Source organism: Fusarium keratoplasticum, chromosome 2 (genome assembly GCF_025433545.1).
Source record: "Fusarium keratoplasticum isolate Fu6.1 chromosome 2, whole genome shotgun sequence".
NCBI lineage: Eukaryota > Fungi > Ascomycota > Sordariomycetes > Hypocreales > Nectriaceae > Fusarium > Fusarium keratoplasticum.
This window is the reverse complement of record NC_070530.1, coordinates 4592527-4618858: the sequence shown is the minus strand read 5'-3', so window position 1 is coordinate 4618858 and position 26332 is coordinate 4592527. Positions and strand designations below refer to the sequence as shown.

Below are 26332 nucleotides of genomic sequence, written 5' to 3'. Positions count from 1 at the left end.
TTAAAAAAGGCCTAATAGCAAAGGTAACCTTCTTTTAGTATTAGTATAAGGCTTAGGCTATTATATTTATAAAAGCTAATATTAATAGTAGCTAGCAAGGGTTAAGGCTATAGCTAATTAATACCTAAAAGCCTCTCTCAAGCCTATATATAATACTAGATAAAAAGAAGGTTAAGGCTACTAAAGAAGGTAATATAATCCCAGAAGCAGCTACTTAAGAGCCTGAATTACTTAGCTTTTATACGCTAAAGTAGACTACTAATATCGCTAACCTAATAAAGGAGGCTTTCTATATTAAGGAATTATCCCTAACTAAGAGGCCTTTTTACCATATGCTAAGAATGGGGCTAGAGAGAGAGACCTTTAAAAGGGTAAGAAAAAAAAATCAAGCTACTTAATTAAAAGCTCATATAAGCCAGTTATGCATTGCAAAGAGATAAAAGGTAGCTAAGATACCTTATTAAGTTATACTTAAGATAAAAGAGATATAAGTAATAAGGAGCCTAATATAGTAAGAGTATAAGAAAAAAGCTTACTAACTAGTTAACTTTTATATTATATAATCTATTTTTATTTTATTTCTCTTTAAATTAACTATTTAATTGCTATATTTATTATAATATAAGTAATTAAGAGGTTAAACGTCTTAGTATTAAAGGAAAAATTAGGGCTAGCTAGTTCCCGGGGTGGCTGGTTCCCGGTTATCTAACTAAGGCCAAAAGTAAAAGCTCCCCCGCTTAATAGTATTAATACCCTGAAGGCAGACTAGCACCTAGCTAAATTTAACTTTAAAAAAGATTATCCTATAAAGGGTATACCACCTGTCACAAGGTTTGTAAAGATACCCTTTTTAGCCTTATAGCTATTTTATTAAAAAAGTTTATTTATATAAGGTAAGCTATTTTTTATAATATAGTATAGTAGCTCACTTACTTATCTAGCTTACTCGCTTATTATATATATTATTTTATTTAAATTTCTTTTTTTTATATATAAATATTTTTTAAAAAAGATATATATATAAATTAAAAAAACTTAATTTTTAAAATTCTCATAGCTTAATATTATATATATTTCTTTTATAAAACTTAGCCTTATTAAAACCTTATTTTTTTTTAAAAATTATTAAATAGTTAATAAAAAAAACTATGAGCTACCCTATAGTCTACTAGTATAATAAAAAATCTCTTATATAAAAAAACTATTAGTAGCTTAACCGATGGTTTTTATAGATAATAGGGCATTAAGGTGACTGTGTTTGACGCAGTTGAGGGTATTTGTCGCAGCCCGAGGGCTGCCGTGTGAGTCATGTCTTGGTGTTTGTTTGTTCATCAACTGGACTAGGTACCTTTTGCTGGCATGTATCCATTATTCAGACAACTCCCTACGGCAAACCTTGAGTTCGCCAAAGCTGGAATACTCCAAGATATTCTTGATGTCGGCCATAGGTCCGACGACGGAGTCTGTTGGCGAGATGGAAATGACAAGACCAAGATCCTGGTGGATCTGACTCCGCCGCCACCCAAGAATCCAAACATCTGTGCTGCGATGCTGGGGCAGCATGAGCTGTGCCAAACCTTCCTCAAGCACTTGCACAACACCGGGAATGGGTATGCCATCGTTAGGCACGCCTTCGTCCGTGCCGAGGATCATGGCGCCTCAGTCGATGTTCACGTTAGGCGCACGCTGGACGATCAAGAGTTGACCTTCAACTGTCGATATCTGATTGGTGCTGATGGCGGTCGAAGTTCGGTCAGGAAGCACTTAAACTTGCCCCTGGGGGGATATACTTGGCAGGGAATCCGACTCGTTGCTGTAAACATCCTGTATGACCTCGACAAATATGGATGGAAATGTGGCAACTTTATTGTTCACCCAGCTATTGTTCACCCAGCCGACTGGGCCATTGTTGTCAAACGCGGAAAAGGGCCACAGTGAAGGATTGCTACCAGCATTCCATTTTTCGAAGGCCCGGATGGAGATCCCCTCGAGGACAAGACTGTTTTTCCAGCCATCAAGGAGAGAGTCGTAAGACTGCTACCCGGTAATACTGATGAAGTGGTCTACACGCAAGCCGCCCCATATGCTATCTATCAGCGGTGCGTACCTCAATATCGGGTCAAGAACATCTTGCTTTCTGGAGATGCTGCTCATGTAATCCCATGGAACCCTTCACTCTAGATGGTCAATTTGCTGAAAACCGCTCCTGTAGTTGAACAATCCTGTTGGCGGGTTTGAGCTGACGACTGGCGTATTGGATGCCGCGCAGCTGGCTCAAGCGTTACGCCAAGTTCTCATCGACGAAGCACCCGACACTATCCTTGACGAGTACGCAAAAAGGAGACGTGATGTTTTCACCAAACTGACGGATTCCTTGTCGGCGAAAAACCTCCTAAGGTTGAGCTCGTTGGCTCTTGTAGATGTTGCGGAGCGGGAGAATTTCTTTAAAGCATCAAATGACCCAACTGTCGCCGAGGGCATATTGGGGTTCTTTCAAAGGAGATGGCGCTATCTACTACCTTGAATCCGATGGAGCCCATGCCCGTAGCGCAGTTATAGAATGCCAAGTTAGACATGTTGAAAAGGAACGATAATGCGTAAGGATCCCGTCTGAGCCGCTTGTCTTTTTCCCTTTCCATAACCGCAACGACTGCCCCAGACAACCGCCGTCTCGACATTCGTGCAGGGCAATGGTATTTGTACAGTGGCAAGAGCACCCTTAACTCTTGGTTGACTGGATCGTCATCTGTCTGTCCATTGTTAGCCACTGCGAGGTTAGGGGCCTACGCCAAGCCTAGCACTCTCCTCAACCGCCTTCCCTCTCCCCTTCGCCTGGCCTTCTCTCCTCTTGATCATGGTTTTGATCAAATCACAATTACACCTGTTTACTTAGCTTTAGATTACATATCTCAGTCCGTACACTCTCCAATAGCCCGAGCCCTGCGTCATGGCAAAGACAATCTTGATTCAGAGTCTTCGAATCCACAAGACTGCGCCGACCATCAACTTCCTCTGGCATTGCCACCTAAGACACTTTTCCTTTTGCAGAGCTTATATAGTAACCAAAATCCGCAAAAAATGGCCCATATCTCTCAGACACTTGAAGCCTCGGCGCGGCAAGCCTCTTTCTGACGATCCGCTCTACGTCGTGCCGGATCCTCTACTCAGTACCATGGCTTCCTCTCTGCTTGGCTCTCGTAGTGTTGACCACCCTGTTGGCTATCGCGCGTTATAACTTCTCCGCCGACACTTAAGAAGATAGCACCTGAATAAATGCATCGAGTACCGTGACAAGCCAGGCACTCGCTCGGCGTCTGTATCCTCACCCAGCGTCCTCCCTTCGTGGCAGCACGGCTTTACACTTCAGCAGCAAGACGGCTAGAGGTCGTCTCTAAAGATGATAAGAATCAAACAGCATTCCCAGCGAGGCGATCCTGAGACACAAACGACAGGCAGAGCCGGATGTAGTCCTTGGCCAAATTGGAGGGAATCCCTCTGATCCCACTCTCCGCTCAAAGCTGGGGGAGCTTGAACTGGAATCGCTACCGGATACCGAGATGTGGGGGTGTCTAGCTTGAACTGCCTCCGGCCCAGAGACGGAATCCTCGACTCTTCGGTGTTAAATCCTTGTCTATTTTAGAGCATCCTGGGGAAGAAAGGGTTAGACCCTGAGGACCTTCCTTTCCCTACGACTTCTACGCCTAAGTACATCTGTTCAAGATGCGTGTGGCCTTCTTGGGATGCGGTTTGTGCACGGCCTTTGCACCAACGATGATGAATCGCTGACTCATAATGCGAATACAGGCCAGATGGGCTCCGCCATCGCATCCGCCGTCCTCCAAAGCCGCAAGATCGACACCTTTCGAAGCCTGATACTGAGCGTCAATGGCCAGAACTCCAAGTCCCGACTCGAGAAGCAGTTCGACGAATACCGAGACCGCGTTCAGGTGCTGAATCTCTAAAACGTACAGGCAGCCAAAGATGCCGACACGATCATTCTGGCCCACATGCCGTACATGCTGAAGGATATCTTGTCCGAGACAGGCATGCGCGAGGCCTTTAAAGGGAAGCTCGTCATCAGCATTCTGGCCGGAATCAATGCCCGACAGATACAAGATGCCCTTGGGACTCCCGAGGGACCTGGCGGTGTTCCCTCTCAACGAGAGTACGAGCTTGTCAGGGCCATGCCAAACCTGGCGGCCCAGATCAAGGAGTCGATGACCTTGGTCAAGGATCCCGGGCCTGAAGCCTCGCCTGAGAGTCTCCAGAAAGCCACCAAGCTACTAGAGCAGTTTGGTAAGGTCTTGAAAGTCCCAGAAGAGACATACCACGTTGCTGGAATGCTAACAGGCGCCTACTACGCGCTCACCACCGTGGCTCTGGATGGTCTGATGGACGGCTCCATCTCTGAAGGAATGGCGCCATCTGACGTCAACACCGTGGCGATTCAATGTCTGAAGGGCCTCACCAAGCTCATGGAGCAGGGCAAGAAGCCCGAGGACATTCGAGAGTTTTTGTCGGCACCCGAAGGAGCAAGCTGTCAGGGTATCGCCACTCTAGAACGTGGAAATGTTCGGTCGGCTTACGCTGAGGCCATCGTGAGAGCTACGAATCGGGCCAAGGAGTTTGAGGCACGGGGTAACTAGAGAGAACTACATAGCATAACTAGTAGCAACAAAAGATTTCGCTATTCATGAGGCATCGGCGTTATCAATGGACGCTCCATTCACGCCATCTCATTTCCACAGTGCCCGTTTCCCTCGTTTAGTCGAACAAAATCTAGTTGGACGAAAACAAACGGTATCTAGTCGGTGTCGACGATCATCTCGGGCCGCCCAGCACGGGTCATTCCAAGTTCGGCCCGAGAGACTAGCGGAAAACGAGGCCATCCCACAGAGAGAGGCGCGAGTGATAACAGCTGATAAGGCTCACTTATGAACTAGGCCCGCAGCGACTCGAAGGGTCCCGGGCCGAGCATCTCCATTTCAGCTTGCTTGTCCAAAATCTCTGTGCGCAGCCGGCCGCTGACCGCGTCGCCATTAATTGATGACGACCGTTCCAGACCAAAGCTCATGAGCCAGGGAGCCAGAAGAGCGCACTCGATGGCTTTCACTATCTTCGTAAGTATACTGTTGCCACCCATCACCACCCATCTCCAAGTGCCAGTCATCGGATCTGTTTCCGGGATTGGTGTGGCAGCGCATATCTGGGCGGATCGTAAGACGCTGTTGCGGAACAAAGAGCCGAGATTCGGTGAAGCACTTAAGAAACAGACAGTTGCCAAGATAGTGTAGATACCAGGTAGTAGATACTGGGAGGCTCGTTTTTGTCCTGTTGGTTCGTTCGCCGAGGTAGTTGGGCCAAAACAAGTCTCCAATCTTGTCCGTGATCGTGATAGGGGTCATGGTGCACCGCGTAATTGCTGGTCCGCGTATACTGGACGGAATCCCTCCTGCGGTTTGTCATTCCCTTCGCCCATGAACGCGGTTCCTTCTTAATTAGTTAAAGATTGGCGCTGAATGCCCTTGCACCAACAGTAGCTCTCCCTGGTGTCCCCAAGGTGTCCGCTGTTGGGATTGTGCGGTGACTGGTGCAGTAGGCCAACTTTCCACCGAACTGACCATGAGCCAGGAATGGACACATACACACCATCACTGCCCGGAATCTGACTCCGTCAAGGCATCCCCTTCACCGTGTAGGCACCGTAGGTCACATCAGCAGTGCCTTATAATTCTTACTCTTTTGAGTTTGAGAAGTGACTTGATGCAACTCAGGTCAAATATCGATGCCTTTCTCAGTGTTGAACACCCCATCATCATAAGATAGGTCACTCCTAATCTCCGTACTCATTCTTGGCACAGAGAATGACTCGTGTGAGACACCCCGCCTTGACGACTCGCTTATCCAGCTTGGAAGTTGACTCTAGAGCATAAAGGTGTTTGCGTAAGAATGGTTCAAGATAACGGAGTCGGGGCCCGATGTCTGCAATATCAATCCAGCGTTACAAGCCTAGACCGTGATAGGATTAAATCCGCCCTTTTAGTGCCGTCTGGGGTACGGGGTAGCGGGTGAGGCGATAGGGTTCGTAGTTTGGGGTACATCATCAGGTTTCCCCTTTCCCTTATAAAACCTGGGAAAATCTCCACGGATCTCTATTGTAACACAGACTCGACAATCTACCCCTTTTACTTCTCTGCTCTGTTCTTCTTCGTTCCTCTCTACCGCTCCTGTTCATCATCAACATGGATGACAAGTCGCCCTTAAAAAACGGCATGCCACTCAAGCAAACCTCATCAGACGCAGCGGGAGAGGTGCTGGAGGCCGGCAATGTCGACGCCCTCCACCGCCGTCTCGGCAACCGCCAGATCCAACTAATTGCCATCGGAGGATCCATCGGAACGGGCCTTTTCATCAACATCGGCTCCGGTCTAGCAAAGGCCTGCCCGGTATCCCTTCTCCTTGCAATGACCGTCTACTGCATTTTTCTTGGCCACGTCAACAACACCATGGCCGAGATGGCAACCCTTTACCCAGTCAGCGGTGGCTTTATCCGCATGGCGGGCAAGTGGGTTGATGACGCGTTTGGCTTCATGGCCGGTTGGAACTTTTTCCTTTACGAGGTCTTGGTCGTGCCCTTTGAGATCACCGCGTTAAGTATTGTTCTTACGTTCTGGCGAGACGACATCCCTCCAGCTGCCATCATCACGGCTGTAATTATATCATATGTGTGAGTAGATCGCTGTCGCCCATCTCCACAAGTTGACTAATAAGGAGTAGGATCCTTAATATCCTCGCCGTTCGCGTATACGGAGAAGCAGAATTTTGGCTGTCGAGTGGCAAGGTTCTGCTAGTCTTCATCCTCTTCGGCTTCACATTTTTTACAATGGTCGGTGTGAATCCCCAGGGTCATGCCTATGGATTCAGCTACTGGAAAGATCCTGGCCCCTTCGCCGAATGGCACACAACTGGTGACCTTGGACGCTTTGAAGGATTCTTGGCTGCTCTTTGGGTAGCGTATTTCATCGTCGTAGGCCCAGAGTATATTTCGATGACCGCCGCTGAGGCCAAGCTACCCCGAACATACATCAAGAACGCATACAAGACGGTCTACTGGCGATTCGGTCTTTTCTTTATCGGCGGCGCGCTCTGTGCTAGCATTGTGGTTCCGTACGACGACCCTATCCTCCGAGGTATTATCGCCGGTACCGAATCTGGTGCAGGAACAGCGACAGCCTCACCCTACGTTATCGCCATGGAGAATCTCAAGGTCGGTGTCCTGCCGCATATCACCAACGCGCTCATCTTTACGAGCATCTTCTCGGCCGACAACACTTACTTTTACTGTGGCGTCCGTAGCCTCTATGGTTTATCCCTTGAGGGTCGCGCACCCAAGTTCCTGTCCAAGCTGACCAAGAACGGTGTCCCAATCTACTGCGTCATCGTATCAGCTGCCTTCTCATGCCTCTCTTACCTCCAGCTCTCGTCAGGCACCACCGTCGTCCTGCAGTGGTTCGTCAACCTGGTCACTGCCGGCTGCATCATCAACTACATCGTCATGTGTATCACCTACATCCGGTTCTACAAGGCCTGCCAGCTGCAAGGTGTTGATAGAAGCACATTTCCCTACCGCGGATGGTTCCAGCCTTACAGTGCATACCTGGGTCTGGGCTTTGTCATTTTCGTGCTCTTCGGCTACGGCTACTCGTCCTTCACCCCGTGGGATGTCACCAACTTCTTTACGCACTACGGCATGGTTATTGTTGCTGCTGTCACGTATTCCGCCTGGAAGATTATCCACAAGAGCAAGGTCGTCCCTGTGGCGGAGATGGATCTGGTGTGGGAGAAGCCAGCGATTGACGCCTACGAGGCTACCAGTGAAGAAATTCCAGTCGGGTTCTGGACTGAGATCCTCTCAATGGTTGGTCTGAAGAGGCTTCCCAAGTTGGCTACGACCGCCTAAGCGCGACAACGGTATCCATTGTCTGATTGGGTGTGAGATAAGAACACCGAGTAACGAGTCTGGTTGGTTCCATTTACTGTTTGACGTTGTTCGTCCATGTGAGAGTCACATAAGTGTCATATATCTAAGATGATTGCAAAATGATATGATAGTAAGATGTCTACGGGCGTTCTTAGCTGAAGAAGCCTATTAAATAATACCCCGAGATAGCAGTGGGGGCAAGCAGATAAGCCAAGCCGGAAAAATTGCCGACCTGATTGGCTGAGTTCGGGAACGGAAAACACCCTTGTCTGATTGGTCAAGTCAACAACTCTGCCTCTATAATAGAAAGTTCCGTGGGATTTCCGGAAGTCTGATAAGGGCATGAAGTTCGTGATAAGGTTGCGGAGCGTCTTAAAGTACGATGGGGTGTTCTGATACGCATCATGATTTAATAATGTTATTATCGGAGAAGATTTATGGTAACACCCTGACTTGAGCTTTATCAATGAAGCATGGCCGTACTGACTAAACCCCAGGCTCATGGTCCTCGGTTACCAACAAGCACCGAAGTAGCCCCACCAGCCCGTTGTCCTAAGGATCGCGAGAGGCTTCGTCCAAGTTGATGGGGCACAGGGGGCGTATTCGCGGAATCAGGCTGAGCCAATGCCTATCGTGACTCGACGTCATGGCAAGAACTTCTGTTTCGTCATCAATCACGCCAGTCGATGTTTCGGATTGGCGAAAGGTCGATGGGCTGATAAACAGAGTCCACAGTGATGACTCTTTTAGGCTATGAGAATATCTACCCAGGTAATCGGGGTCAAAGTAATTGGTTACAGGCAAGATCATTGGGTACAGCTCCCGGACCCAGGGATGAGGCCAGGCTCGCATGAGAATACGGCCAGAGCACATGGGGCCATGAGCCTGTCCTAAACATGTTTGCCGCGTTTCTGTCATGGTTACGAAAGAGAACATCCCGGTACCCTGTGCAGTCATGTGGGGATTTCTCCAAGTCGTGGAGGCCTCCCCGGCTTATTGGAACTGATTCTTGGTCACGCGAGGCTGTTGTGCTTTCAGAGGCTCCTTGCGTCTACAGTTCTCCAAAATGGACCCAGTTGGTCTTTGTATACTTTGAGATTGTGGCCGAGAGGCGTAAGCGTCATCCATTATTATCAACAACGACCCAGTTGGTCATGGCCCTTGAAGAAATATACTGTATTGACGATCTAGGTAGTTCAACGCAACTGTTACCGCCAATTGGCCGTTGTAGAGGGAAGGGGATTGTGAAGAAACTCGCTCTGGTTGAGATACCATGTTAGATCCTCAATGTTGTCGTCGACGTTGTGCTCGCCGCTAGTCGAGCCATCACCAAACCATCCGAAATCATTTCCGTCACAAGATTCCATCTCATAGTCATCCCATCGAACCGACTCCAAGGCACGGATGGCATGGAGGCTGCTTCCCGGCCACAGCGCAGTGACCCGCGGGCGTTCGCCAGGGGTCTTTCCGGGAGTCTTGTACCAGCTTATGCAGTCGGTTGTGTAGACGGTCCCCTCAAAATACTCGTCACAGTAGTTGGTAAAGTTATCGACGTGCCTACGCTTGGGCTCTATCGTCCTAACATTTCCGTAGGCGAGCCGGTGAAGAATCTTGGCCATGTACTGATGGGCATGCTCCATGATGATCAAGAGATTACCCGTGCCGGGAAACGTGTTGGGGCCCAGGGATTGGAAAAAGTTGGGGAAGTTGTCTGTGCCGAGGCCCAGGTATGATTTTGGACGGATCCTATGTTTCTCTCGCAAGTGGATTCCGTCTCTGCCGTAGATGGGAAATCCAGATTCCGGAGCCGTCTCAAACCCAGTGGCGCAGATGATTGCATCAACGGGCCGCCTAACTCCATCCTTGGTAACGATGCCGGTCGAGTCGATGAAGGCAATCGGCGACGAGATGGTAGACACATGAGGGGCTGTGAGGGCTTCCAGATACCCCGGTCCGGGTGTCAGCCTCTTGCAAAGAGGAGGAAAGTCTGGGAGAATCTGCTCGAGAAGCTCAGGCCTCGACTTGAGCTTGTCTCGCATGTTCTTCTCGTAGCTCGCCCGCGCTTGGGTGTGGCGAGGACTGCCTCTGTGCGAGATCTCGTGGCTACCCTGCAGGCGAAACTCGAGTTGCTTTCGGTACGCCATGTATGCGAGAGGGTCTTTCTTCCAGGCATCTTTCTCCTTCTGGTCGTAAACAAAATTGGTGGCCCCCTCGATTGCGGCCTGCATCGACGTCCTCGCCTTTAGCATGTCTTCGGAACCTTGGGTGGCAATCCAAGTCTTGCCGCGCACGTAGTGGTCCATGGCCTTAACCTTGTTCACCAGGGCTGGGACAACCTGGATGCCACTGCTCCCCGCACCGATGACGGCAACTCTCTTGTCCTTTGCATATTGTTAGCATTCCATCACGACTGATCTCTCGGTCACTTACATTCGCGGTAAAGTTGTCCTGCCAGTTGGCGGTATGGAGAATCTCGCCAGTAAAGTTTTGCAGGCCTCGAATGGAAGGCCACTTCCACTCGTTCAACAACCCCGTGCCCGTGATCAGCACATCCGATTCATCCTCAATGATGACAGGCGGGTCAATATCGAGCCTCTGAAGCCGGACAGTCCACTTGGCTCGCGACTCATTCCAGGTAGCCTGGATACACTTATGGTTCAAACGGGTATGCTCTCTGACACCGTACTTATCTGCCACCCTCTTCCAGTACTCGAGGATCTCTGGAGCACCGGCAAAAAAGTGCTTCCACTTTGGCCACGACTCGAAGCTCAGCTGGTAGGAATGCGAGGGCACGTCTTCCTTTGTTAGCTTGACCAAACTCGATCGGTTGGACTCGAGACTTACCACAGGCGCAGCCTGGATATCTGTTCTCGAACCATGTGCCGCCGACTTCAGGGTTCTTCTCGTAGATGACGAGCTGCAGATTCGGGACCCTCTTGATGAATTCGATGGCCCCGACAATGCCTGACACGCCGGCACCGATGTAAATCATCTTGATCGGTCGTGGTTCATCAATGCTGCGTTCAGAAATGATCGTCTTTGCTTTTGATTGTCGATTCCAGTTTGAAGTCGTTCCATTGGGCATCCAGTCTGCCAATTTTTGGGGAACACCATCAGGTAGCATCATTGTTCCGTTTGTCAAGGTGTTTTGCACGTCGTGCGTCAGGCCGTTTTGTTTTGTGTCCGTCATGTTGAGAAGCTGGTGTAAGGATCCAAGGCAGATCTGAATGGAAGGTGAGTGGTGATGCCGAACATGACGACCTCTGCATTATCTATCAATTTATTGTCAAACTCAGAATGATCCTCGTAATCACCAACGTGATCAGTCCATTAACTGTCAAGGTCCCCACGAGCTGGATCGCCACAACTACAACCACATCTCGGACCTTGAACCGAATTGATTGAACAATGCCTGTCATTGGACCCAAGGGTTGGAGGGCGGAATGCTAAGCCGTGACATCCCAGAATGCCAAGCTCACCCGGGATTGGCCCCTCTTCGGCAGGGGTTCCGCGGGAGGAGGCCCGGGGTGTTCGGTATTCTTGATCGGGGTCCTTGGCCGCGATCGTATTCGGCCCCGGCCATCTCCGCACTACTGCAGTTAGCGAGCCGCCTTCATGTGATGGCGGCCAGCCTGACCGAACATCTTGATGCGGATTCGTTCAAGGGAATGGTGGAGCTGACGGTATCGACAAATACTTCCATATGCCCAGTTACAACATCCTGTGCCAACCTTAAAGCCATCTCAGCCCATCTCATGCTTTAGTCAGATCCTGGTACCCTTGAGCTAGATCTTTGAAATGTCGTCCAATTTTCCCAAATCAGTGGTGGTGATTGGTGCGGGAGCCTTTGGCCTATCAACGGCCTTGGCAATTTCCAGTCGATATCTAGACACTAGCATCACCGTCATCGACCGCCTAACTCCTCCAGTTCCTGATGGCACCAGCGTTGATCAGAGCAGAATTCTACGCCCAGGTAAATTCCCCACTACTCGTGCCGATGAAAGCTCCCGGTACTGGCCCTATCCCGGACTACCTCGATGATAGCTACGAAACGCTCGCCGACAAGGCGCAAGACATCCTGCGCAACGACCCAGCAATAGCTCCGCACTATTTCGAGCAAGGCTTCACCTTTATATCCAATGGACAAGCTGGCGATTTTGACAAGCTCACTACCGACATGTTGAACAACATCAAGAGCAAGCACTCCGAGGACAAATATATCGAGTTAAACAATCCTGAGGAGGTTTTCCAATCGCTGCATGGCAAGGGGGCAAAGCTCGTGCCAGAGTCGATGTTAGGGCATGAACGACAATGGGTTCAGGGCTACATAAGCAGACGGTGTGCTACAGTGAATGCCGAAGCTATCATCAAAATCTACTACGATCGGTGCCGCGCTAGGCAGAACATTGAGTTCATCCTAGGCACACCCGTCGATGTTCTCATATACGGAAAACACCAGGATGAAGTACTGGGTGTGACTTTGGAGGACGGCCGGGAGATCTTTGCTGAAAAGACTATAATCTGCACTGGCGCCTGGTCGAGTCGCCTTGTCAAGCTGGACGGCCTTTTAGCGCCAACGCGGTGGGCATTGTCTACATCAAGCTGACCCCCGAAGAGGACGAGAAGTACAGACACGTTTCTTGCCACACCAATCTCGTCACGGGCTTAAAAATTTTCCAACCCCTAAACGGCTGGCTCAAGATCCTCCGACGCGGAGCCGGCCTCCAAAACACCACTGCCCTAAAGGACCCAGAGGACCCCAAGAAGACGTATAAGGCATCGTATCCCCACACTGTTGTGGACGATCCTGACCCGTGGATTCCACTAACTTTTGAAGCCTCGCTGCGTGAGGAGTTGAGAGAGATCTTCCCAGCGATGGCCAACCGTCGCTTCGACATGGCGCGTTTCTGTTGGTGAGTCCACACAGCTTCAACAAGGCTCCATCAGTGCCAAACTAACACCTTTCACAGGCTGGAACAGACAACGACCGGCGACTTCTTGATCTCCCCTCACCCTAAGTTCAAGAACTTGCAGATGGCCATCGGCGGATCTTTCCACGGCTGGAAGTTCCTCCCCCTCCTCGTGGAATTCGTGATCGACTCCATCAACATGGACCTAGCGCCCTAAATCGCCCATAAGTGGGGTTGGGAGCAAAAGCTTGATGCGAACATGAAGAAGCTAGGCTTTTTGACCGAAGGACAGAAAATTGAATTTCAGCAGTACGTGGGTGGAGCGACAAGGTTATGATCCCACTTATAGATGGTACATCTTGTTAAACATAGATAGGGACACTTTGAAATAGGTTCAAGTGTTGAAGAGTCAATGCTATAAGAGCAAAGAGTGTTTCAAACGAAATGAGTAACATTTAACTGTCATTGTAAAGATGATTAATTCAGTCCTTGCATGTTTCCTCAGATTGAAGTCTCTGGGGCGAGATCACCCTCATCTGAGAAGCTGCAAGCCAGCGTTCTACCGGCTTTGGACACAGACTGACAAGCACATGGGCATTACGCCAATGCTACTGGTCTTTTAGGATATAGGATATAGATTGTTCCAACTACTTACAACTAGCCCTAAAAACCGAGTCTCCTAGAGTGCACCCTATACAATACGACGTGAACCAGCGTCAAATATGCTTCACTGCCCCCAGAGAGCACCCTTGATTCGTTGGAAGAAGATCAACTTCGTCTTGGACTCCGCAGCATCCTCGGCATCAAGTTGAGCCACAGTCAGGACATCTGTCTCGAGATCCATGGCCAAAGGCGTGACATACTTGGTCTTCTTCCAGTATTTGAATGCCAGAATGTTGATAATCCAAACAAGGATTCCGACATACCCAACCACAAACTTGACAGGGTCGAATTTGGGCACAAACGCTTCCCACCCACTGAAGACGAGGACAAGGAACGTGGTGAAGGCGGCGTAGTAGGCGCCGTATGGTTGGAGGATTCCCCGCCAAGGAAGATCACCCCTGGAAAATCCCTGGGCTTTGAGACCGCGATGGAAGTTGAAGTACGAAAGCAGGATGTTGGCCCAGTTGACAGCACCAAGCACCGTAGTCAGAGAGATAAGGTAGCCAAAGACCACGGAAGACGCCTTGGTAGTGTTCAAAAAGGCAAGACTGATGAAAAGGGAAGAGGCAATGACGGCGAAGTATGGCACGCCGTGCTTGGTCGTCCGGGTGAAGAACTTGGGAGCCTGGCCATCCTTTGCCAGACCGTACAGAGTTCGAGAAGCCAGGTAGATATCTGTGGACGATAAACCTTGAATACATTGCCACAACGACAGAAACACCAAACTTACCAGAGTTGGAGAAAGAGAATACGAATAGCAGCAAGCAGCCGTTGATGATTCCTGGCAAATACTTGATGCCAGCCTGCTGGATGGCGATGACAAAGGGAGAAGCGGCCGCACTAGTCTTGCTCTTGGTGGCACCAAGCAGCTTCTCACTCGTGTAAGGGATAGCCATAGAGACACTGATAAGGCCGCCGAAGTAGAAGACGAGAATGCGGTAAGCTGTCTGTCGGATGGCACGAGGGATCGTCTTGCGGGGGTTGCGGCTTTCGCCAAATGTGATCGCCACCGACTCAAAGCCAATGTACAGGAAAGCAGAGTTGATGAAGCAAACCCAGAAGCCGCAGAACGCTCCCGCACTGCCCCCATAGATGTACTTGGCAAACGCACCGGGGTCGCTCCAGTAGCGGAAGCCGATTCGTTCGCCGCTTGGCTGGCCGCCAAGGGAGATGGTGAAGCAAGTGAGGATCAGTGTCACGAGTACCAAGACTTTGGCAACAGCGAACCAGAACTCGACCTCGCCGAACCAGACGACTTTTAGAAACTACAATCGCGTCAATGTCTGTAACAGATGTGGCAGTGTGATGACATACGTTCAGAGCAATAATGCAGACGCCAAAGACTGCAATCCAGACACCCAAGTTGATGTCAGACCGCCAGTAGGAAATAATAAGGCCAGCAGCCGTGAGATTGTTGGCCAGAAGTGCAGAGTATTTCAGGAAGTAATTCCACCCAGTGGCGAACCTATCGACCACTTAGAAGGGCAAAATATCTTGGGACTACTTTACTCACCCTAATGCAGGATCCATGTATCTCGTAGCATACCCGCTGAAGCCCTTCTTGCGAGGAGCAAAGACGGCCATTTCAGCCAGTGCCGTCATGACGAAGTAGGTAGCAGCGCCCATGAGGACGAAAGCGATAAGAACGTTGCCAGGCCCGCCTGCTCTCAGTGCTTTCCCCATGGCAATGATGATGCCGGTGCCAAGGGAGCCGGCGATGGCAAACATGTTGACATGGCGGGGCTTTAGGCCGCGTTCAAGTTGGTCATTCTGCTCCTGGACGGGGATGCTCTCACCCCGTCCGCTCTCGATGTTGTCATCAACCTGAGAGGACTTCATTTCGTCACCGGCAACTTTTTCCATGACGGTGGCGCAAGAGTTACTCATGTCGGATAAATGTTGGATCAAGGGGTGAGAAGTGGAAGGACCGTAGAGGTTGTTCATTTTCAGAAGTCAGCTAAGAAACGATAGTGGAAGTCTGGATTAATAAATCTTCGATGTGGCAACCAATCTATCGCGGTCCTTCTTTCCTGTACCCAGGATTGTGGGCAGCAGCCGGCATGCCCACCCGGCCACCAAACCTGGGGTAATCTGGCATACTGCAACGTGAACTGACTCGTTCAGATAGCAACTTCAGCCTCCCACGTGTGGGGAAGGTTGACCTGCGCCCATGGAGCTGGCCAAGGTGTGCTGGGTGCGGAGGAAGACGAGTCGGATAGCTCTCCGAAAATGGCTGGAGTGGAATGCCTGGCTTGACGTATGGTTGATTGGCCGCGGATAACGAGGCCGGACCAATCAATGGTTTAAACTCTTATCGTCTCGCTCGCATCTCGCTTCTCTGTTCTGACCTCGGCTGAGGAGCTCTGTATCTTTGTCAATCTGACCCTATGCTAGACCAGACCAATGCCAAAGACAAGTCCCAAACAAGCCAGATCCTGCTAGCTCCACGAGATCCAACCCTTCTGCAAAGCAAGTTTCGACCACGGAAAGTTACCCAAACAAACTCAACGAGCTCGCCTCTCAGGGCAAGGTTTGCAAGGTGAATATTGAATATGCCCCAAGACAACATCATCCAGTGCACAGAGCACGCACGCGTTGAGTGAAAGACTGACCCTTTCTATCCTTTTCAGGTCTTCGGATTCAAATTTGTGACGGCAATCGAGCTCACACATTTCCTTGTCAACGCTGGCTTTGATGACATTTTTGTTGACCTGGAACACTCTGCTTTGACCTTGGAGGCGGCAAACAAACTGTGTTCCAGCTATGACTTGCGGCCTATCCCCCTTCGTCCACGTTCCAGGCAACCATTGTGGTAGGGGCTTCGTGCAGAGAGTCCTGGACGATGGCGCGCAGGGAGTCATCTTTCCGCACGTCGACACAGTTCCTGAATCAGCCAAAGCTGTAATAGTCATGCTCCCTGAGGCCACCTAGAGAGTGTACTAGCTGTTCACGGTATATGACAGGGGAGAGCTACTTAGCACAGGGCTTCACCCACTTAGGGGATAATAGTATAGCTCTTTTGCGAAACAAAACCGGTCAGCGATAATGTACTTCTCGATCCGTTTCAACAAGATGGACCCCGCAGTGTTATCTTGTGTTGTGAGCACACGCGAGTTGGACCAGAACCAACACCGGCATCAATCCTGCCCGCAATTGTGAGCCCGGGCTGTATCTTATCCAGAGACAGGCGAATTGGTGTCAGCCCCGACCTGGAACAGATGGGGACGCCGTCTCGGGCGCGTGGAAGCAACGCGGGGAAGCAAGATCCTTGCGAGTCGAGCAGACGAAGGACCTAATGGTCACGTCATCGCTGATCTCGGTGCTTTGGAACGCAAGATCTACCTCAAAATGATCGGTTGATAAGAACGACAGATAGCGTGATTGATCGGTCAGGCACGGTCTCTCCAAGGCCTCCCCCTCATCTAGTTTTCAATCCATGGCAGCCTGGCTTCACACTTCCACCGCCTCTGCAGCAAGACGACTGTCAGCTCTCACAAGGCAAATCTCGACCAACAAGCCCCGCGTTATCCTGGGTCTGATGACCTTTGGTCCACCCGGGTCCGAACCCAATGGTGCTCGCATGACCTCTCTCAGCGACTTCAAGGCATTTCTCGATTACTTCCAGGGCGAGGGCTACGCCGAGATCGACACCGTCCGCATCTACGTCGATGGCAAGCAGGAGGCCTTCACGCGTGAGGCCGAGTGACAGCAGCGCGGCCTGAAGGTAGCCACCAAGGCCTGCCCTCGCGAGCCGGGCATCCACACTGCTGCCAAGCTCAGAATCATATTCGAGACGTCGCTAAAGGAATTAGGCACCGATTCCATCGACATCTTTTATCTGCATGCGCCTGATCGCTCCATTCCCTTTACTAAAACCCTAGAAGCCGTCAACGACCTGTACAGTGAGGGCAAGTTCCGCCAGCTCGGTCTGTCCAACTATGCGGCGTGGGAAGTCTCGGAGCTATGGAACATTGCCAACAAGAGGGAATACGTGAAACCTACTGTTTACCAGGCCATGTACAACGCCATCACGAGAGATATTGACTCTGAGCTGGTTCCCTGCTGCCGCAAATACGGCATCAATATTATTGCCTACAATCCAGTGAGTATTTATTGCCCAGGTTGAGGCGTTCAGTGAACATTAACACACCTCTAGCTGGCCGGTGGCGCCCTCTCGGGGAAATACAAGTCAGCCGACATTCCCAGCGAAGGACGATTCTCCAGTATCAACGACAGGCAGGGCCAGTTGTGCCGCGACCGCTTCTTCAAGGACTCGACCTTTGAGGCTTTGCGATATATCGAACCTGTAGTGCAGAAACATAACCTGACTTTGGTGGAGGTCGTATTCCGATGGGTGATTCACCACGGCCTGCTCAAGTTTAACGGCGTTGGCGAGGGCGGCAACGATGGTATTTTGGTCGGAGTAGGCAGCCTACAACAGCTCAAAGATAACTTAGACAATATCTACAAGGGGCCACTGCCAGAGGAAGTGGTTCAGACTTTGGGTGAGGCGTAGATAAACATCAACAAGGGCTACCTCTGCGACTTACTGGCGGTAATTGGCCAGATAAAACAGGGATGAACTGAGGCACGGATGAATACATGCCCTAGAGATCAAGCCAGCCATAGTATTATCTAAAAGCATTCTAGTTACCTACATTTATCTTCATCCTGATAATACAAGGAGAGAATGCTTACACGTTTTGTACTGGCTAGGAGGCATCGAGAATGCAACGACTCGTGTCTCTCACGCAGTCTCCGGGCCACAGGGTAGCCATGCTCCTCTGCCATTTCGCGCACAGAAACCTGCGCCCGTGGAGAAAGTTTAGTATTGGTATTTTACCAAGTGTAATACTTCACGCGTCTTCAACAATATCCAACACTCTTCATGGTAGATCAATCGATGGAATTACGGACTATTGCTGAACAAGTTACAACTTCGCAAGTGGACTCTGGATATCTCACTTATCAAGTACGTTATACAATTAATTATTAATTATTAGCTAATATAAGCTATAATTACTAAGACTCCTATTCCTATAAAGAGGGCTTAGACTTAGAGTTTAAAACTTAAAATTATAATAAATAGGGTTTTAAAACTACTAGAAGCAAAAGGGAGGCCTTAAGAGAAGTATAAGAAGCCCGAGAGGATCCGGGGAAGTAAAAGGATAAGAATTAATAGACTCATTTAACAAACCCTAGCTAGCTATCAGCTACTAAGCTGCTATCTTCGTCACTCTTCTTGACTGATCCCTTTGACCTCTGACATATCGTGCCAAGTCTACCGGTGCATTCCCACACCGCGCCCGATCAAACCCCCCAGCCCCATGTGGAAGCACAGGCACATTCCACCGTCCCATCGTCCAGACCTCCAAATTTCCATCCTCATTTCCACTCCCTCTCCGGGGCGGATCTCCGATGGCCATGCGGAGTAGGTGCCACGAGTTGTCTGCCTGTCTTGCCGCTGCCCCATTCGGATCTTTTCCCCGGATATGGCGATTTGCCAGGTCCACGATATTTTCCAGTGTCCAGTCCAGTATCACCAGGAAGACCGTCATGCATGCGATGATCATGACGCCCAGGAAGCTGAAGTTCTGTACCTCTGCAGCCACCTGCACGAGTTGATTCTTGCACTGGTCTTGCAAAGCCGAAGCCTCGGCCGCCTCCTCGGAGTTGGTCGCCTTGAGGTTTTGTGGCGAAGTGACAGTAGCATATGGACCAAGGCTTCCAGCATCTTTGAATGCGAACTCGATTATATACGCCTGCAGTTTTGCCAGACTCGTCTGGAACCAGCCGAGTGTTTCAGAGCGCCACTGATCGTCGGGAAGGCCACTGGAGATCAGGCCGAGAACAAGGCTGCTGGCGAAGAGGGCGCTGGCTCCAAGGTTGATGACGCTATTATACGTGTTGGAGTTGACCAAAGCGGCGTTGATACGACTAGCTGTAATCTTCTGTGTCGGGTTAAAGCCGGGAGTATTCTGATCAATGTAAGACATAGCTGCATTGATCCCGGCAGGAGGAGTGCAGACGCCCGTGGTCGGGTTGCAGTAGACGAACTGATCCGTACATAGCATGGTGTTTACATAGTGATTTGGCCTATTCAGATTCTCACCCTGGATGGTTTCTTGGTATGCGCCATTGGCCAGGAACCATGGGTCGTTTACCGGCTCCAGGTAAACGAGGCTGTTCTGGCTGAGAAAGTAAACCGAGACGTCGGCGTCGGTTCTGTTGAAGCTGGGACTGGGAACCCATGATCCCTTAACGCCTGCTGAGGCAAATACCGGCCTTTGTATCAAGACGTTAGCTAACGTAAATTAACAATAGATTTATTAGGTGCTCTTACGTGAGTAGATATGGAACATTCATATTAGCAGTGAGGAGGTCGTATGGATAAGTATAATTACGGAGCCCAGGAATGGGCCCAAGATCATAGTATCGATAAGTATGTATTCCATCGTTGGTTGTTCGTGTAAGCCCTGTCGTGTCAATCGGAGAGCACGTGGCATTAATCTGGACGGTGATGCGATTATGTGGCTTAGCGTTGATTCCAAGCATCTCGTGTGAGTCCAAGTGCGCGGTAGCCATGGCGAAGGCCCCGTTATTCCCAAGAATACAGCGAGAGGTATCAGGTATGGGACAAGGTGCATGGTTGTTAACGCTATAGGGAAGCGTTGGCCGGACAAACAAGGGGCGCGTGGTGGCCGCGCTGGATGTGTTGAAGTAGAACTTGGTCATATAAGTCCTGGCCTCGATAGTATCACGGGTGGCCTTGGCGTTGTACGCATTCTGGGCCTGCGGACTGCTTGAGTCGAAGTCTAAAGTCCCACAGAGATTGGGCTTGGCACGGGCAATAGTGCTGCTGTAGCTCTTGTTGGCAACTCTCGAAGTGAAAATGCCAGCCGTTGTGAAACCTGCCCAGATAATAGCCGCCGGGAGGAAGAAGCCGAGGGTGCGCCGCCAAAGCTTGGACACACGACTCTTCCAAGCGCGATGCAGCTTAAAGGCCTGCCACATGGTACCGGCGGAACCAGAGGTATTTCGTAAGCTGACTTGCTGCTGGAGCTCAATGGCGAGGGCATGGTTTCCGCTAATCCTGCGGCTGTGCAAGGTGAAGGCGAGGATATTCCAGAAGCTGGCGCCTGCGAAGCCGACCATCACGGTCAGGGCTGAGAGGAGAAGAGTTCCATACTCAAGAGGGAGTGTTATGGTGGCGTCCAGAACTCTGGGCTCAGAGTAGTCGTACCACAGTCCTGTCTTTACTGAGACCATGTTGACTATCACGATATGAAGGCAGTCGATTGTCTTGGTTGAAAGAATCGCGGGAAGTGCATCTACCATCCCATTAAAGAATAATCATTACCATCTAGCATGTATGTCCATTGCGTTGCGGACTCGGCTATCACGGCCGGAGATGCCAGCGTTGCTTTGAGGTTTACCAACGGCGGATGCGCCACAGCTGAACGTTAATCAGGGGTCCAACCTCAGCTATCGTTTAGGATGTGGCTTTGGGCTGCATATGGCGAAGCTAGGACATTTTCGTCGTCTGGCCGAAGTTAACAGCAAAATCAACAAACCACATAGTTACAGTCCAGTCGACCTGACAGAACCTCCACTTGTCGAGTTGAGCCGATATAGCCGGATGAGAACGGATGAAGCGGTACACTGGAAGTTCAAGGCAATTAGTATCTCCGGTCTTTACTTGCTACTGGTATTTTATTGTTGTCAGGCGGTCCCATCGCATCTATCGGCATCTCGGGCCCCGTGCATTCACGGAGGTCAACGAAGGCGCAGGGTGTGGCTGCCATTATTGCCTCTAGCCGATTCATTTCCTTGACGATCGCCTTTACGGCTAACCTACATGTTGTCAGGCATTATCGGGCTTGAATTGGGCTGTCCCTCCACTTAGGTCATGATGAACCAGTTCTGTGTCATTCTCGGGTGTGCACTGCCAGCGCCGTGATATCAAATGGTCCGACCCCGAAGCCCCAAATTCAGGATTTCCTCAGTATGTGACTCCCTGGACAATGCTACGTAGCACGCCGATAAAATGGTTAGCAAGTTTAACAGGCAGTGGCCATTCAACTCTCAGCACTTCGGATACCAAGATGCTTCCTTCTACCCGTTTCCTCACAGCCCTGGTCGTCTTTTTAGGTACGTTGAGTGGGTGCCGCGGCTCTCTTGCTGCCCCTACCGCCTGTTTTGGAGATATCACAACATTTCCAAGCTGCGACGCATACGAGTCCATCCTTGCAAGCTGCGATGATTCCCACAATAAAGATCCTGCTGCCTGTTACTGCAACCAGAAAATGTTAAACGCCATTGTTGGGTAAGTATGATTTCGTTCTTTAGCTGCCATTGACCATCTATGAAAATACTCACCAGGCTCCTCCAGGTGTGAAGGTGAATGGAGGCAATGCGCCGAAGGTGATGAATACGATGACGACTTTAAGCAAATGATCCAAAACTGGCAACAGGACTGCTTTCCCTCCCTTTTAACGTCCATCACAACGCCAAGTGTTTCGGGCCCGACAGGCACGCTCGACATCACGGCCTGCGAGACTCTCAATCAGATCTGTTCCCAACTACACCAAGCAGTCACCTCCTGCACGGCCTCCCATACTCTCTCGGCAGATATTAGCAGCTGCCGCTGTCAGAGTTCCATTCTTTCTCTTGTCTCGGCATGCGAAATTGACGGGCCTAAGGTGTGTCCCGCGGACACTGTTGTCGCTGCTGATAGCTGGGAGTTGCACCACTGTAGTGCTGCCGCCAGCTTGAAAAGCCTTTTAACGGTGAGTGTGTCGAGATGATGTAATGCGGATGTTACTGACGGGTGAGAAGGCCAAGGGCCCAATCACAGCAACGCCGAGTAGTTATACTATCAGTGGCGTTGATATTACCACAGCGTTAGCATCCATCTCGACAACGACATCGAGCACGATAGCGACCGCTTCTGTTGCCTCGACGAAGTCTTTGGGAACAAGATCTATTAGTATTAATATGGGCTATAGGACTGTTTTAATGCTCACTTTACCTTTTGCGTTATTATTCTAGGATTAATTTAGAGCATTTATATTATTAAAACAGATTGGTGATGGGTTTAGGTTGTCGGTTTTCGGTTATGTTTGGAAGGGCTTAGCCAATCAGACCGCGAATACAATGAACAGCCAATCATACTATGGATAAAACAAGCAGTCTCCACTCAGCGAGCGCGATCTCTGTTCAACAGAAGCACCCCTGCTCTTTACAGGAGAAGGCAAACCGGTCGCGGTTTGCGCAAAAGAGCCTTGACGAACGAAGATGGCTACGGCAGTTGTCAAATGTTGTGTCATGTGTATTGTTGTTGTTCTCTATGTGTTCTCGGCGAGACCCTGAAAAAGGGAGGCGCGGGATCCGCGCTTCCTAATCGGGCCTAGTGCCGGAAGAGGGAAGTCATGTGACCATCCGGACCGCGGCTACATTTGACACACCCCCTTAGGTCTGCCCGAGAGGCCGACCTAACCTTGTGACGCCTTCAATTTGGCTATGGTACATGAATTGATAAATCACAAGGGTCTTCGTTCTTCAATGTAGCCTCCAAGCGTGCCTCATCGTCGGCAAGTTCTCGGTGACGGTTCTCCTCTAGTATCTCTCCAGGTTGAGCTGCTTTCTGAAGACATTGAATTGATCTTTGTAGAGGCTCTTCATCAATCCATCGGCCATGATCTCTGCAGAAGGTGTATGAGTGACTTCGATCGTACCTTCGGCGATAGCTTGCCGAAGCCAATGATTGTGTATGTCGACATGCCGTAGCTTGGTCTGTAGCTGCACAAGCTCTGCGTTGACGAGCCTGACAGTTTGTGTGTTGTCGCATTGAACTCATATCATGGGGACCGCTCGGCGAGGAGTCGCATAGCTTGCCGCGGAATCATGCTCATCTGGCAGGGAGATTTGAAGTGATGATGTCAGTCGGCTTGCAAATATAGCTTCTTTGGCTGCGCTTGAAAGGGCAAGGAGCTCTGCTTCGGTCGTTGATGTGGTGACTGTTGTCTGCTTATTCGCTTTCCACGCAATCATGCCTCCAAATAGCTTCATTGCGAAGGCTTGAGAGCTCCAACGGTCCAGCGAGTTGTCGGCGAAGCTGGCATCTGAGGCCACTTCCAGGTTGTCATTTAGGTCTCCTGGGTTCACGCCGAACTCTAGGCAAAGGTTCTTCGTTGCTCGAAGGTATTGTAGGGTGCAATCAGCTGCTTTATGATGGAGTGGTCCTGGGCTCTGGTTGAACCTCGCTAGTCTGCTCGAGGCGAAGGCGATATCTGGCCGAGTCATCACCAAGGCATGGAGGATTCTTCCCACTTTGACCTGATATGCGTTGACTTCGTGCAATGGGGCTATTCCTTCGTATGGCAGTAGTTCTTCTTTCGTCATCGGGGTCGGCGGCCCTTCGCTGGGCTCTCGGCTCGGCTTGTCGATGCCTTGGGCTGCCCTTTCGCAGTAGACTGACTGTGAGAGCCAAATCTTTCGTTCCTTTCGATCTCTTATGACTTCGATGCCTAGGAGCCACTGTAGGTCCTGGCCGCCTTCGAGGTGGTATCGTCGTTGCAAAGTTCGAATAGCCTTCGTCGCTTCCTCGCGCAACTCTCGGCGAAATGCTAAGACACAGTCGTCAACATAGAAGAAGAACATAATACTTCCAAGTTGCCAGCAGCAATCCTCTCCGGCGACCCTTCGGAATCCAATCGCCGTGAGGCCGGTCTCTAAGTGGCGTTGCAAGAGTAGAGGAGATCTCGTGAGCCCGTACAATGCTTTCCGTAGGCGTGGGATCACGCCTGGCTCTCGGTGACCAGGCGGCATCTGCATATAGATAACTCCGTCGATTGTGGCGTGTACGAACGCGTTAACTGCATCGTATTAGAGCAGCTCGAGGTCGAAGCGAGCTGCCGCGGCTATCAAGATCTTAAATGACATTCCTGCAAACGTTACTGCGTAGGTCTCTCGGGGATCTCTTGCTGGTCGCCGCGAATAACTAGTCGTGCCTTGAATTTTATTAACCTTGCGTGTTTATCAAGCTTGTAGGTATACACCCAATGGCAGCCTAAGACTTGATGTCCTTCGGCGTGTGCTCGGGGGACTTTCTCCCAGGAGCCGGCCAACTTGTGGCCTTGCAGATGGCTTCTTTCTGCCTCTTTGAACTCTTCCCGATACGGGTGTTGTTCCAGCTGACAGTTGGATGGGAGAGGATAGAGGTTCCTCTAGTGAGTGCTTATTGGGCTGGCCTTCTTCCTTTTCACGGCTGCTCTCGGCGAAGTATTGGAGGCGCTTAAAGCTGCACTCTCTGCGGAGGTGCCTATACTTTAATAGACTATGCTTCAGTTACTAAGGATAGGATACTAAATACTTAGTGAAATTAACCTTTAAGTAGGTCTATCGCGGCATAATATATTAGATTAGACTAGTTAGTAAAAAAAGGAAAATTATAGGCTTTAGGTAATTATAGTAGAATTTTATAAAATATAGGTAGCTTAATATAAAGGCCCTATAGGGGTTTTCCCCCTAGGTAAAATAAAATCTAAATTAAACTAGAGATAACCTTAGATAATAATTAATTAATATATTATTACTTCTTATTATTATTTACTTAACCCTTAATCTTTTTAATATAACGTACATGTATAGCGAGCCGGACAGCAAGCGAACCGGACAAAAAATCCCTCAACCTACATTATCTCTATTTGATCAATTGATTCTTAACCACCCAGCATGTCACAGTCTAATAAAGAGGCTAGAATCCTTCTTGCACTTCAAGCCCATCAAAATACACCAAAACTAAGTCTTAGAGGTGCCGCAAAGCTCTACCAAGTCAAGCATTCAACACTATTTGACCGATATAATGGCATCCAAGCCCGAGTCAATACTATTCCTAATTCACGCCGACTATCTGATCTAGAGGAACAGATCCTTATTCACTTTATTCTCGACCTAGATTCGCGAGGATTTCCCCCCCGGCTTCGTGGTGTGAAGGAAATGGCTGATCAATTACTTGCCGACCGCGACGCGCCACCAGTTGGCGCGCGCTGGGCTTCAAACTTCGTCAGGCGACACCCAGACCTCAAGACGCGTTTTTTTCGGAAGTACGACTACCAGAGAGCCAAGTGCGAAGATCCAGCTATTATCCGTAATTGGTTTACGCTTGTGGCGAATACAATCGCGAAGTACGGCATCCGATCAGATGATTTCTACAACGTTGATGAGACTGGCTTTATGATGGGCATAATTCAGAGCGGAATGGTCGTCACAGGCACAGATAGGCGTGGAAAGCCAAAATCAGTGCAGCCCGGAAACCGGGAATGGATTACGGTCATTCAGGCGATCAATGCGGATGGCCAAGCGATCTCGCCGTTCATCATCGGTGCGGGCCAATATCACCTCGCCAACTGGTACCGGGATAGTAACCTCCCGGGCGATTGGGCTATTGCAACGACCCAAAATGGCTGGACCGATAACGAGACCGGTCTCGAGTGGCTCAAGCACTTTGACCGGTGCACAGCCAAGCGATCAAATAGTCGCTATCGTCTTCTAATCCTTGATGGCCACGAAAGTCACCACTCAATCGAATTCGAGAGATATTGTGAGGAGAAGAAGATCATCAGGCTTTGTATGCCACCTCATTCATCTCATATACTGCAGCCCCTTGACGTCGGGTGCTTTAGCGTGCTTAAGAACGCTTACGGCCAAGAAATAGAGCATCTGATCAGATGCTCTATAACTCACGTTTCAAAGACTGAGTTCTTTCCGGCCTTCT

General features: G+C 50.0%; 8 protein-coding genes across 8 annotated transcripts; 5 read left to right on the top strand and 3 right to left on the bottom strand.

Annotated features, from left to right (window-relative positions):
* Nucleotides 1-1359: 1359 nt before the first annotated feature.
* On the top strand, nucleotides 1360-1938 carry NCS57_00332600 (FAD-binding-3 domain-containing protein; the record flags this gene model as incomplete). Its single annotated transcript, XM_053053329.1, has 1 exon — nucleotides 1360-1938. The coding sequence occupies one exon, from the start codon at nucleotides 1360-1362 to the stop codon at nucleotides 1936-1938; it is 579 nt and encodes a 192-aa protein (XP_052918575.1).
* Nucleotides 1939-3720: 1782 nt separating this feature from the next.
* On the top strand, nucleotides 3721-4646 carry NCS57_00332500 (uncharacterized protein; the record flags this gene model as incomplete). The annotated part of the gene is made up of 3 exons (XM_053053328.1): nucleotides 3721-3745; nucleotides 3805-3947; nucleotides 3972-4646. The coding sequence occupies 3 exons, from the start codon at nucleotides 3721-3723 to the stop codon at nucleotides 4644-4646; spliced, it is 843 nt and encodes a 280-aa protein (XP_052918574.1).
* Nucleotides 4647-6242: 1596 nt separating this feature from the next.
* NCS57_00332400 (AA-permease domain-containing protein) lies at nucleotides 6243-7960 on the top strand (the record flags this gene model as incomplete). The annotated part of the gene is made up of 2 exons (XM_053053327.1): nucleotides 6243-6727; nucleotides 6778-7960. The coding sequence occupies 2 exons, from the start codon at nucleotides 6243-6245 to the stop codon at nucleotides 7958-7960; spliced, it is 1668 nt and encodes a 555-aa protein (XP_052918573.1).
* A 1229-nt stretch (nucleotides 7961-9189) lies between these two features.
* NCS57_00332300 (uncharacterized protein) lies at nucleotides 9190-11171 on the bottom strand (the record flags this gene model as incomplete). The annotated part of the gene is made up of 3 exons (XM_053053326.1): nucleotides 9190-10362; nucleotides 10412-10776; nucleotides 10826-11171. 3 exons carry the CDS (start codon nucleotides 11169-11171, stop codon nucleotides 9190-9192), a joined length of 1884 nt encoding a protein of 627 aa, XP_052918572.1.
* Nucleotides 11172-11978: 807 nt separating this feature from the next.
* Nucleotides 11979-13108, top strand: NCS57_00332200 (DAO domain-containing protein; the record flags this gene model as incomplete). Its single annotated transcript, XM_053053325.1, has 3 exons — nucleotides 11979-12522; nucleotides 12597-12894; nucleotides 12952-13108. 3 exons carry the CDS (start codon nucleotides 11979-11981, stop codon nucleotides 13106-13108), a joined length of 999 nt encoding a protein of 332 aa, XP_052918571.1.
* A 510-nt stretch (nucleotides 13109-13618) lies between these two features.
* Nucleotides 13619-15498, bottom strand: NCS57_00332100 (AA-permease domain-containing protein; the record flags this gene model as incomplete). Its single annotated transcript, XM_053053324.1, has 4 exons — nucleotides 13619-14229; nucleotides 14285-14819; nucleotides 14869-15019; nucleotides 15068-15498. The coding sequence occupies 4 exons, from the start codon at nucleotides 15496-15498 to the stop codon at nucleotides 13619-13621; spliced, it is 1728 nt and encodes a 575-aa protein (XP_052918570.1).
* Nucleotides 15499-16990: 1492 nt separating this feature from the next.
* Nucleotides 16991-18070, top strand: NCS57_00332000 (Aldo-ket-red domain-containing protein; the record flags this gene model as incomplete). Its single annotated transcript, XM_053053323.1, has 3 exons — nucleotides 16991-17246; nucleotides 17367-17656; nucleotides 17711-18070. The coding sequence occupies 3 exons, from the start codon at nucleotides 16991-16993 to the stop codon at nucleotides 18068-18070; spliced, it is 906 nt and encodes a 301-aa protein (XP_052918569.1).
* A 700-nt stretch (nucleotides 18071-18770) lies between these two features.
* NCS57_00331900 (uncharacterized protein) lies at nucleotides 18771-20823 on the bottom strand (the record flags this gene model as incomplete). The annotated part of the gene is made up of 2 exons (XM_053053322.1): nucleotides 18771-19839; nucleotides 19898-20823. 2 exons carry the CDS (start codon nucleotides 20821-20823, stop codon nucleotides 18771-18773), a joined length of 1995 nt encoding a protein of 664 aa, XP_052918568.1.
* Nucleotides 20824-26332: the final 5509 nt, after the last annotated feature.